General features: G+C 39.4%; 1 protein-coding gene and 1 long non-coding RNA gene across 2 annotated transcripts in view; one reads left to right on the top strand and one right to left on the bottom strand.

Annotated features, from left to right (window-relative positions):
- The window catches only part of LOC139134013 (uncharacterized), a 45,337-nt gene that overhangs the window by 9,307 nt on the left and 22,281 nt on the right, over positions 1-13,749 (bottom strand). The window lies entirely within an intron of this gene.
- Positions 1-13,749, top strand: part of LOC139134012 (A-kinase anchor protein 9-like) — a 28,274-nt gene that overhangs the window by 4,819 nt on the left and 9,706 nt on the right. Inside the window, exons 3-5 of the mRNA XM_070700848.1 lie at positions 5,413-7,296; positions 8,217-8,690; positions 11,045-11,121. Coding sequence (XP_070556949.1) covers positions 5,586-7,296; positions 8,217-8,690; positions 11,045-11,121 — 2,262 coding nt within the window. The 5' untranslated portion in view covers positions 5,413-5,585. The remainder of the gene's footprint in view (positions 1-5,412; positions 7,297-8,216; positions 8,691-11,044; positions 11,122-13,749) is intronic.

Below are 13,749 nucleotides of genomic sequence, written 5' to 3'. Positions count from 1 at the left end.
CTTGTGCCTAAGTGTAATGCCCATAAAGTGCATCCATTGCCAGAAGTCGGGATTTTTTCATTTTAGACATTTTTACATTTTAGTAGTGCATGTTTGACATGTTAGGTCGGAACTAACGTGACCAAAAAAAGCCAAACTTGCAAACCTATCGTGTATCGTGCAGACCTATGTTGTGAACCTATAAATGACATGCACGTTTGACATTTTAGACACTTTAGGTCCGTACACGTTAGGTCTGCACGATACAAGATAGGTTTGCACGATTGGCATGATAGAGTTAGACCTTACCGTGTTTGTAGGCCATCACGAGAATCTTGAGACATATCGTATAAGGTGCCGACCTAAGATTTACGGAGCTAACGTGTCTAAAATGTCTAACGTGTATGTCATTTTAGGTTGTCCACGAGTCAAAATCTATCATGCCAATCGTGCAAACCTATCGTGTATCGTGCACGCCCAAAATGGATGCACCTATCGTGTCTAAAGTGTCTAACTTGTCTATCATGACTGTACGATTGACACATGGTACCCATACCATTCGACTTATCTGGACCTACACGTTAGACATTTTAGACACGTTAGGTCCGTACACGTTGGGTCAGCACGATACACGATAGGTTTGCATGATTGGCATGATAGATTTTGACTCGTGGATAACCTAAAATGACATACACGTTAGATATTTTAGACACGTTAGCTCCGTAAATCTTAGGTCGGCACCTTATACGATATGTCTCAAGATTCACGTGATGGCCTACAAACACGGTAAGGTCTAACTCTATCATGCCAATCGTGCAAACCTATCTTGTATCGTGCAGACCTAACTTGTACGGACCTAACGTGTCTAAAATGTCTAACGTGCATGTCATTTTAGGTTCTCAACATGGGTCAAAATCTATCATGCCAATCGTGCAAACCTATCGTGTATCGTGCAGACCTAACATGTACGGACCTAACGTGTCTAAAATGTCTAACGTGCATGTCATTTTAGGTTCTCAACATGGGTCAAAATCTATCATGCCAATCGTGCAAACCTATCGTGTATCGTGCAGACCTAACGTGTACGGACCTAACGTGTCTAAAATGTCTAACGTGCATGTCATTTTAGGTTCTCAACATGGGTCAAAATCTATCATGCCAATCGTGCAAACCTATCGTGTATCGTGCAGACCTAACATGTACGGACCTAACGTGTCTAAAATGTCTAACGTGCATGTCATTTTAGGTTCTCAACATGGGTCAAAATCTATCATGCCAATCGTGCAAACCTATCGTGTATCGTGCAGACCTAACATGTACGGACCTAACGTGTCTAAAATGTCTAACGTGCATGTCATTTTAGGTTCTCAACATGGTCAAATCTATCATGCCAATCGTGCAAACCTATCGTGTATCGTGCAGACCTAACGTGTACGGACCTAACGTGTCTAAAATGTCTAACGTGCATGTCATTTTAGGTTCTCAACATTGGTCAAAATCTATCATGCCAATCATGCAAACCTATCGTGTATCGTGCAGACCTAACGTGTACGGACCTAACGTGTCTAAAATGTCTAACGTGCATGTCATTTTAGGTTCTCAACATGGGTCAAAATCTATCATGCCAATCGTGCAAACCTATCGTGTATCGTGCAGACCTAACGTGTACGGACCTAACGTGTCTAAAATGTCTAACGTGCATGTCATTTTAGGTTCTCAACATGGGTCAAAATCTATCATGCCAATCGTGCAAACCTATCGTGTATCGTGCAGACCTAACATGTACGGACCTAACGTGTCTAAAATGTCTAACGTGCATGTCATTTTAGGTTCTCAACATGGGTCAAAATCTATCATGCCAATCGTGCAAACCTATCGTGTATCGTGCAGACCTAACGTGTACGGACCTAACGTGTCTAAAATGTCTAACGTGCATGTTTTTAGGTTCTCAACATGGGTCAAAATCTATCATGCCAATCATGCAAACCTATCGTGTATCGTGCAGACCTAACGTGTACGGACCTAACGTGTCTAAAATGTCTAACGTGCATGTCATTTTAGGTTCTCAACATGGGTCAAATCTATCATGCCAATCGTGCAAACCTATCGTGTATCGTGCAGACCTAACGTGTACGGACCTAACGTGTCTAAAATGTCTAACGTGCATGTCATTTTAGGTTCTCAACATGGGTCAAAATCTATCATGCCAATCGTGCAAACCTATCGTGTATCGTGCAGACCTAACGTGTACGGACCTAACGTGTCTAAAATGTCTAACGTGCATGTCATTTTAGGTTCTCAACATGGGTCAAAATCTATCATGCCAATCATGCAAACCTATCGTGTATCGTGCAGACCTAACGTGTACGGACCTAACGTGTCTAAAATGTCTAACGTGCATGTTTTTAGGTTCTCAACATTGGTCAAAATCTATCATGCCAATCATGCAAACCTATCGTGTATCGTGCAGACCTAACGTGTACGGACCTAACGTGTCTAAAATGTCTAACGTGCATGTCATTTTAGGTTCTCAACATGGGTCAAAATCTATCATGCCAATCGTGCAAACTTATCGTGTATCGTGCAGACCTAACATGTACGGACCTAACGTGTCTAAAATGTCTAACGTGTAGGTCCAGATAAGTCGAATGGTACGGGTACCATGTGTCAATCGTACAGTCATGATATACAAGTTAGACACTTTAGACACGATAGGTGCATCCATGTTGGGCGTGCACGATACACGATAGTTTGCACGATTGGCATGATAGATTTGACTCGTGGACAACCTAAAATGACATACACGTTAGACATTTTAGACACGTTAGCTCCGTAAATCTTAGATCGGCACCTTATACGATATGTCTCAAGATTCACGTGATGGCCTACAAACACGGTAAGGTCTAACTCTATCATGCCAATCATGCAAAGCTATCGTGTATCGTGCACACCTAACATGAACGGACCTAACGTGTCTAAAATGTCTAACGTGCATGTCATTTTAGGTTCTCAACATGAGTCAAAATCTATCATGCCAATCGTGCAAACCTATCGTGTATCGTGCAAACCTAACGTGTACGGACCTAACCTGTCTAAAATGTCTAACGTGTATGTCATTTTAGGTTCTCCACATGACTCCAAAATCTATCATGCCAATCATGCAAACCTATCGTGTATCGTGCAAACCTAACGTGTACGGACCTAATGTGTCTAAAATGTCTAACGTGTATGTCATTTTAGGTTCTCAACATAGGGCGAAATCTATCATGCCAATCATGCAAACCTATCTAGATCGTGTATCGTGCAGACCTAACTGTACGGACCTAACGTGTCTAAATGTCTAACGTGCATGTCATTTTAGGTTCTCAACATGGGTCAAATCTATCATGCCAATCGTGCAAACCTATCGTGTATCGTGCAGACCTAACGTGTACGGACCTAACGTGTCTAAAATGTCTAACGTGCATGTCATTTTAGGTTCTCAACATGGGTCAAAATCTATCATGCCAATCGTGCAAACCTATCGTGTATCGTGCAGACCTAACGTGTACGGACCTAACGTGTCTAAAATGTCTAACGTGCATGTCATTTTAGGTTCTCAACATGGGTCAAAATCTATCATGCCAATCGTGCAAACCTATCGTGTATCGTGCAGACCTAACGTGTACGGACCTAACGTGTCTAAAATGTCTAACGTGCATGTCATTTTAGGTTCTCAACATGGGTCAAAATCTATCATGCCAATCATGCAAACCTATCGTGTATCATGCAGACCTAACGTGTACGGACCTAACGTGTCTAAAATGTCTAACGTGCATGTCATTTTAGGTTCTCAACATAGGTCAAAATCTATCATGCCAATCATGCAAACCTATCGTGTATCGTGCAGACCTAACGTGTACGGACCTAACGTGTCTAAAATGTCTAACGTGCATGTCATTTTAGGTTCTCAACATGGGTCAAAATCTATCATGCCAATCGTGCAAACTTATCGTGTATCGTGCAGACCTAACATGTACGGACCTAACGTGTCTAAAATGTCTAACGTGTAGGTCCAGATAAGTCGAATGGTATGGGTACCATGTGTCAATCGTACAGTCATGATAGACAAGTTAGACACTTTAGACACGATAGGTGCATCCATGTTGGGCGTGCACGATACACGATAGGTTTGCACGATTGGCATGATAGATTTTGACTCGTGGACAACCTAAAATGACATACACGTTAGACATTTTAGACACGTTAGCTCCGTAAATCTTAGGTCGGCACCTTATACGATATGTCTCAAGATTCTCGTGATGGCCTACAAACACGGTAAGGTCTAACTCTATCATGCCAATCATGCAAAGCTATGATATCGTGCACACCTAACATGAACGGACCTAACGTGTCTAAAATGTCTAACGTGTATGTCATTTTAGGTTCTCAACATGGGTCAAAATCTATCATGCCAATCGTGCAAACCTATCGTGTATCGTGCAAACCTAACGTGTACGGACCTAACGTGTCTAAAATGTCTAACGTGTATGTCATTTTAGGTTTTCCACATGACTCCAATTTCTATCATGCCAATCATGCAAACCTATCGTGTATCGTGCAAACCTAACGTGTACGGACCTAACGTGTCTAAAATGTCTAACGTGTATGTCATTTTAGGTTCTCCAGATGACTCCAATTTCTATAATGCCAATCGTGCAAACCTATCGTGTATCGTGCAAACCTAACGTGTACGGACCTAACGTGTCTAAAATGTCTAACGTGTATGTCATTTTAGGTTCTCGACATGACTCCAATTTCTATCATGCCAATCATGCAAACCTATCGTGTATCGTGCAAACCTAACGTGTACGAACCTAACGTGTCTAAAATGTCTAACGTGCAGAATTTTACAGTGTTTAGTCATGCACGTTTGTCCTACACGTTTGGGTTCTATAATGTACAATGGCATACAATTGCCCATAGCACGATAGCTTCAACAATGTGAAACGTGCATATCTACCAACTACTGGCCATAGCTCATAAAGTGACTGCAAACAACATAATTTTGATCATAATGACATTTCGGATTGTCATTTGTCTTATTCGCTCAGCTGTTTTATATGTACATATACCAACGATGGTCATGCATACAGCGAAGGTCACGCGTACGCGTGGCTGTAAGTAGTTCGGTTACAGTGAAAATATAATCCTTATTTTCACTAGTTAAAAGATGGGCTCATATCAGTACCGAGGCAGTAACGTCTGAACAATAGAAGAATGGCAATACAGGCATAGCATGTATGATAAAGAGATTTATCATCACTTAACAACCATATCACATAATGAATCAAATAGACAAACATGTGTCTGTTGCAGGCAACAGTGGCCAACCATGTCTTACTTCCAATGAATTGACAGGGAAAACTTTGCTTCTTATTGCTGGTTTTGCAGTACTTTGGTATAGTGGTACAACCTGAAAGACTAACAGTGATACTCCAGGACTTGAAGGTGTAAAGCCATCATCATTAGTGAGTGGCTTCTGACAGGTCAAGTTTCAGTTTTGGTGTAAAACGTCCGGTGACATACAAAGTCATTGACTACTCAGTAAGTGTAAAGGTTTACTGATGGCAGACTTTTCAGCAGCCTTGTTTTTATCAACATCATGGAAGAAAAACTTAATATATGGTCCAGCAACCTGGCAGTTGATCAGTGATTTCTGTGAAAATACACTGAAGAAGAAACCTGATGAACTTTCAGCAATTAACTGCACTGTCCTTGATGTTGAACTGAGTGAAGAACAAAAGGAAGATGCAACAAGACATGGTGTTACACTGATTCCAGCTACAAGAAGTAAGTGGTTAGATCCTGATGAAGACCCACCAGCAGTTAACTGGTTTATCAATCACAATATCTACTACCCAGAATTAGGGAAATTTAAAAATGTAGGTCATGTTGTTGGATTGTCTGCCAAGACAAAGAATGCAGCAGCTGCAATACACGGAAATCTTTTCCCTCATGCAGAGCTTCATCAGATGCCTTCAAAGCCTGCAGCATTATTTGTTTCCAATGCATGGAGTAAGAATGAGTTAGGTCTGACAGGGTTCCATAGAACACTTATTCAAGATTTCGTTGAAAGGAAGGAAAAGGCAGGAGAAGATCTGAAAGCCTACTCTACTGTACTTGATGTCAAAATCAGTGAAGAACAGAAGGAAGATGCTGAGAACTGTGGTGTTACCTTGATTCCAGCACAGAGAAGGCTTGGCATTAAAGCAAAAGATGATCCACCGAAAACAGAGTGGCTGTTGAACCATGAAAGTTACTTTCCTGACCTCGGAATGATAGAAGATGTCCAGTATGTGGTTGGTTATGCTCCGAAGACTGGACATGCAGCAGCTTATATCCGAGCAAAACTGTTCCCAAAGGCAAAGCTGGTTCTTATCAACCATGCTTCTCCGGAATCTCATTGTCTGGAAGCAGAAGAGTATGGTGTATTGGAATTTGAAGAGAAGATGCTGCAAATGGCAAGTCTGGCAGACTTACTGTTCTCCATTGGTCCTGTCATCTATGAGTATTTCCAGAATGCCTACAGGGCTGAGTTTCATGGTAAAGAGTTGTCAGAAATTCCACATGAGGAAATCCTTCCAATACCACTGGCCTGTTTCAGAGGGAAAGATCCAGTACTGAGAGAGACCAGCACACATGGTATACTGACATGTGGCCAGGTGGATACACAGAAAGCCATAGAAAGATGTGAAACAATGGCAGCTTCAATTGGTACTGCAGCAAATTATCTGTCAGAAAGTCAGTCAAACATCAATCCTCCCTCATGGAAGATCCAAGGAGTATCTCAACAAGCAGGCCAGACTCTGGTGAAGTTCCTCTCTGGTAAGATGCAGTGTCGTCACATAAAGCCAACACTTCATCCAGGCCATTCGGCACAGTCTCTGCACAGATCTCTACAACAATCACATCTCTGCCTGCCTGCACCATGCTATGTGGATTACAGCCTGTATGGCTTAGAAGCAATGGTATCTGGTTTACCGACAGCTACCTACAATCACACTCATCTGGCTCGCTTCATTACACAGTACTTGACAGAACATACTGACAATTGTGTTGTAGGGACTGAAGAGAAAAACCTGTCTAAGAGAATATTAAAAGACCTACAAGATATACCCTTGGCCTTCAAGAAGGCAAAGGACCTGAAAACAGACTTGCTGCAGAGTGAAGTCATATCAGCAAGCTGTGCCAAGTTTGCATCACTTTTAACAACAAATGTCAAGCAACAAACTGGAACTTATCAAAATGACCATAGACTCAAGGCTGATGAGAAAGGTAAAACATAAACTTTAATGTATAATCCTGGCATTTGGGGGGAAAGGCAAATGTATGTGTTTGTATCCAACATCAAATGTCAGAAGAATTTTTAATTCTAATGGGAATATATGTTGTAATCATTTTGTTATTCAAAACAGCAAGTAGGGTACATATATGTAATTGATTAGCAGCCTGTTTGCAATCATAAGATCATGAGACTTGACAAAATCATTTCATCCTTTTTCTGTATATAGTCTTTTAGGAATAATTTCTTTGCAAATTAAATTAACTTTCACATGATATTTTTTTACAACTCCACTCTATTTTTATGTGTTGAGGAAAACAAGCTACTGCACTTTGAAAGTCAATAGTGTGCACATGAGAATTTAAAGTAAAGGAAAGAAAACAAAGAAAGTGCCTGTCATGATAGCTCCACTATGGTAGCTGTAAGTTTTAGCATTATTTTATGATTTTCAAGCTGAAATAAGTTTGTGAAAATGTACTAATTTCGGTTCATGTATACTGGTACATTTAGAATTAACTACTCGCTGGGACTGTACATGCTGTGCATATATATATCTGCACTGAAATCTTCACATAAACTGCACAGAGTAGTCCAATGTAATGCATAGGTGTCAATGTTTTCATCTGTGAAATTGCATGTTCAGTTTCCTTTGTAATATTACCAATTTTTGAAAATGGAGGAAAATCAAAATGACAATTAAAATTTGAATTTACTTGTCAACTGTTTCACAAAGGTATGGTTTCCTAATGAAGTAAAAGCCAATATCCCTTCAGAGGGTAGAATTCAGAGAAAACCAGGAGAGAATAGGAAGATATTTTGAGGTCAACAAATTTCAAGAGTTACTGAGCTAATGGGGTTTTAAGTGAATTTTTATATGATAATTATTCATGCCATCTTTGTGATCTTATTTCAGATTTCCCGGTTAATGTATCCTTGGATGAAGAGATGCTGCAAAAACGTCTCACAGAACTAGAAAAACAAACCCAAGCTGTCTCAGTACAACTTCGAAGGCTGCAGGAAATGAAAAAGAATGAGGTGAAGACTGGATGGGGAGAATGTGAACAAGGACTGAAACGCAGAGTGAAAGCTGTGCTGGCAGATGAAGACAGTTGCAATGAAGTAAAGAAAGTCTGCAAGGAGAAAGTTGGTCTGGATCCAAATACTTTGGGAACAGGGTCTTTGGGAATCTTGCTGAAGATTTTAACACTTTATTATCTCTACAGAGTAAAGCAGACTTGTAGATCTAGAAATCTGGCTAAAGCACTGGAACCACTGCTGATAACAGATGAAATGAGAAAGATTGCTGCCACAGTTGGAATAACACTGCAGTTGAAAGCTATGTATGACATGGCCAAGTTTGAAGAAATTGAACTTTTCTTCATTAACCGTAAGTTCATTCTGAATTTTGCTCATTAAATCACTCACAGTGTCTGCTTGGCAACCCAGCTATTACAGATGTAAGGTGGTCTTGTCATCACAAATCATAAATCACAGCTCAGAGAGTATATAGTTGTCTCCTTAAGCCTGGGTAATATACTGAAAGACTTAGTACATTTTTGCTCAAACTTACTTCAATGAAACTTTCAACCATTCTTTTGCCACAACAAGGATACAAATCAGGGCTTACTTTGCAAAGTTTGGTACTTATAAGCATAACAAATTACCTGACATTTATTGATATTTGTAATCAAAATTGGTAGCGCTGCTATCAAAGTTTTAACTCCATGGAGAATAATACAATTTTTGATTGTGAAAAACAAAGACTTTAAAAATTTCTTTCACCAGCACTTCAAAATGAGCCCCACAAGTAGTACACAAAATATTGAAAAAACACTGAGAGGTCCTCAAGGTATGTTCTAACTTCAAACATTTAACAGCATTAAAATAAAGACATGGGATATACCGATATCTCAGAAAATGCAAGTATAAGATATTGATGAACATTATTTCTGCTATAACATTTGTAATGAGACACCTTGTACCATAGAGCTGACATATATATCAAATGGTTATAAATTTGGCCATTTTTAAATAGTCTTATTACACCTCACTCATTCAGCGTGCATTGCCATTGGTTAAACACGACTCACGTGACATGTAAAAGAACGTGATGATGCCCTCTGCGAACTTGATGATGCCCTCTGCATTTGATATTACATGGATGACGTCATTTTACTTACTGCGCATCCTTTCTGCGCAAAAAAATTGTCGTTCGCTTGTTGTGCTTTGCAGTTGGCAAACTTATGGCTGCGAAACGTCATGCAGAGCTGTCACAGTTAGACGGTATTTTGATGCAAGTAAACAGCAAACGAACGAAAATGGCAACAAGGAATGCAATTTTTTTTGTTCAGCGACTATGCAAGCAACAAATTTGGATACGCCACCGAGGAGATCGGCAAACTTTAGCGGCAACCCTAGACTCGGCACTGACAACATTTTACGCTGATGTCCGGACTCGGAAGGCGAACTGTACTCGAAGAAGTCTTTGTGTGTTTGTTTCTTTGCATGTTTGCTTGTTCGGTGTAATAAAAATAATAACGCATGAGAGCTTGGGCAATATCACGATTTTTTGCCTGCCCTCGGGCTGGTGGTCATGATCGAAATACTGATGATGCCCTCGCCTACGGCTCGGGCATCATCAATATTTCGATCATGACCACCATCCCTTGGGCAGGCAATAAATCGTGATCTTGCCCTCGCTCTCATGTGTTATTATTTAAATATGACATACTTCTGATTACTTTAATATGGCGGTTTCAAACTGATTCTGACTCACAACGTACGGTACCCAATCACATAGCGTAGAAGCCACAGACAAAACAAATGTGTATACTGGGTACAATGTACATACAATTGAACTGCTCGTAAGTTACTTTGATATTGCCATGATGCCATGGAACATCTACCAGTACAACTACAAGTTACTTGTTCTTTGAATTTGGATTGCCATTATATGTGGGAAACAAAAAGTACTCCATAAAAGATTTATGTCTAACATGAAGTTCCTTCCTATAGTTTAACCAGATATGCAAAATAAGATGTGAACAGAATTTGCTCCCATATTTCAGTACACGCAGTGAGCAAAGTTGTCTGTGGATTAATTTTCATTTTCTTTGATAATATGCCTAAATCTTTTTCTAACTAGACTAGTAGCACTAAAAATCCACAAAATTTGGTGCAGCCATGCCTGGGACAAAAGCAAGATTTGAAAAGTGATTCTCAAATATACTCAGTATCAATTATTTGACATGAAACTGCAGCATTTCACAGATCAAAACATACTTTGATTACTTTAACAAATATCTGTATCAAGTTTCATAAAAGTTTGTGTGGTCACCATAATTTATAAATAACGGCACTTAAAGTGATAGCATGAACTAGGTATAATAATTAGCCATGAGGTTACAAGAAAATGATGAATGTCAATTAACTGCTACTGTCATGTCTTTGCATAGTTAATGTACCCAAAATATTTTAACTTTCTCTCAGTCTTTCCAGATATACTTTCCTTACTGTAGACTTTGTTAAATATGCAAATAAACATAAAACTGCTATGACTTTGAGAACTGTCAAATGATTTAAAGTAATGAACAGGTAAGATCACATCACCTTAGCACATGTAAAATGTTTTTGACAAAAAAACAAAACTGTTGCTCTCTTTCTAATCTTGCACTTAACAAAGTTCAATGTCAGACATGAATTTACTACAGGCTGAAACAATCCATTTTTGTTTCCTTTCAGGAGATGGTGGGGGAGTACAGCCAGTTACATTTTACGGTGAAACAGAAGACGATGGTCATTGTAACTTGGATTCAAAGGTACAAGAAAATACACTACACTCAAAACTAAATAGTAACACAAGAATTAGCAAATACTTAAATTTTTTTTATAATTATAGCATTTTGTTACTTAGCCAAAGTGTCATTTGATGGCTGAGAGTATATATTATTGCCTGAATACATGGGTTTATGTGCCCGAGAGCAGGTGACAATTTGCCCAATCCCAGGAGGGCAAATTGTCACCTGCTGCGAGGGCACATAAACCCACGTATTCAGGCAATAATATTTTTATTACATGCCTCTTCACAGTTAATGCTAAATACCGGTACATGCAGGGCATTTTCAAACAATTTACTATTTATCAACACCAGTATCAAACAGATTTTAACGAAAAGTCAAAATATCAGTTATCGAAGACACTGACTTCTTTTCTCTTACTGTTAAACGGGGACTTCAGGCATACTGTGATGTTGTCTTTTCTCGGAGTGGTATAAATCAAATGTGGATATTAAAAAATTCGAAGGAACTCTTGGAAAATTTGAAATCAAGATCTGTTTCAAAAATAACATCTATTAAAACTTTCGATTTTTCCACATTGTATACCACAATACCACATAATAAATTGAAAGAACGCTTGAAAAACATCATCAACCAAGCATTTTTCTACAAAAACGGTTCACGCTGTTACAAATATGTAGTATTAGGGTATAATTCTACATATTTTGTTAAAAATACTACTAATGCTAAAGTGTTTTATACCGAGAAAGACATTATCAGTATGCTTGATTTCCTCATCGACAACATATTTGTAGAATTTGGAGGGCACATTTTCCAACAGTGTATAGGAATTCCTATGGGCACTAACTGTGCTCCCTTGCTTGCAGACTTATTTCTGTTCTCATATGAGGCAGATTTATCCAGAACTTAATTAAACAGAAAAAGGTCTCTGTAGCTCGAACTTTCAATCTAACATATAGATACATAGACGATGTTATTTCTATGAATAACTCTGAATTCAGTAAATATCTCGCTATGATTTATCCTCCAGAATTGGAGATTAAAGAAACTACAGAAACGGCCTTTTCTGCTTCATATCTGGACATTTTACTTGAATTTGACTCTAATGGTCACCTTTCTACTAGGCTATATGACAAGAGAGATGATTTCAACTTTAGTATCATCAATTTTCCACACCTCATAAGTAATATTCCACTCTCACCAGCTTATGGGGTATACATTTCCCAGCTTATTCGATATGCTAGAGCATGCAGTTCATATGGTGATTTTGTAGAGAGACATGGCCATCTCTCTTACAAACTATTAAATCAAGGTTACACCAGAGCAAGACTTGTCTCTACATTCAAACGCTTTTTTGGCAGGTATCGTAAGCTGGTAGATAAATACAATATCTCTCTTCGACAAATGATCACTGATGGCATCATTGACATTGGGCCTTAGTTAGTGACCACTACCTATCTGACTTATAGATTGATGTATGGCGGGTGCCACATGTGGGGCAGGATGCGCTTACTATTTTCGAAACACCTGACATCACTTCTTGGTCTTCTGGCCAGAGGTCCATATATCTTTCTTTCATGAATGTGACTTTGTTTGTGTGCCGTCTATTTGCTGTCTGTTCTGTGCTGTTTTGTGTCTATGTTTACAACTATTGTCTTCCGAATTCCGACCTACTGTCATTGGATTATGGATTGGTATGATTGCGATTATTTCACTGGACCATGGAAACAGGTCAGTACATCGTTCACCGGCCCGCTAACTTCCCGGATATTCCTATTCAAATCAATGCACTGATTTGTACACACATCAAGGCATATATAATGAAGTTTATCGGCAGTGCTTATTCTGGTCGCCTGACCCATTTCTACCACTGGCTGTACTGCTAATAGAAATAGGGTCAGGTATGGGCTATTGTAAACATGGCTTTCAATTGTCAATAGTACAAACGCAGTGATTTCATTGAATTTATTCCAATGTGGAGTTACTTTCAAATTTAGATTTTGTTTGTCCATATAGACCTGCCTTTATTTTGGACGTTATAGCTTACATGGAATACAGTGAGATTTTTAGTCCCCGCGGACGAAGTCCGGTGGGGACTTATAGATTGGGTCCGTCTGTGCGTCCGTCCGTCCGTCCGTCCGTCCGTCCGTCATCAACAGTTTCTCAGACACTGCTGAACCAATTTCGTTCAAACTCGGCACAAAGGCATAGCACTATGACCTACAGATGCACGTCGATTTATTTTGTGATACCATCCAATATGGCCGCGAGGCGGCCATTTTGTTGCGATTTTTCATGTCTTTGGACCATAACTCAAACATCCTTGAACAGATTCTGTTCAAACTTGGCACAAAGGCATAACACTATGGCTTTTATATCCATGTCATATTATATCACGATACGATCCAATATGGGCGCGAGGCGGCCATTTTGTTGCGATTTTTCATGTCTTTGGACCATAACTCAGATATCCTTGAACATATTCTGTTCAACCTTGGCACAAACTTTGGCATAACACTATGGCCTACATGTGCATGTCAAATTATTTTGCGATACGATCCAACATGGCCGCGAGGCGGCCATTTTGTTTGCGATTTTTTCATGTCTTTGAACCATAACTCAAATATCCTTGAACCGATTCTGTTCAAA

This window comes from Ptychodera flava, chromosome 5 (genome assembly GCF_041260155.1).
Source record: "Ptychodera flava strain L36383 chromosome 5, AS_Pfla_20210202, whole genome shotgun sequence".
NCBI classification, from domain to species: domain Eukaryota; kingdom Metazoa; phylum Hemichordata; class Enteropneusta; family Ptychoderidae; genus Ptychodera; species Ptychodera flava.
Note: the sequence above shows the minus strand (reverse complement) of the source record. Positions and strands in the feature narration are given on the sequence as shown.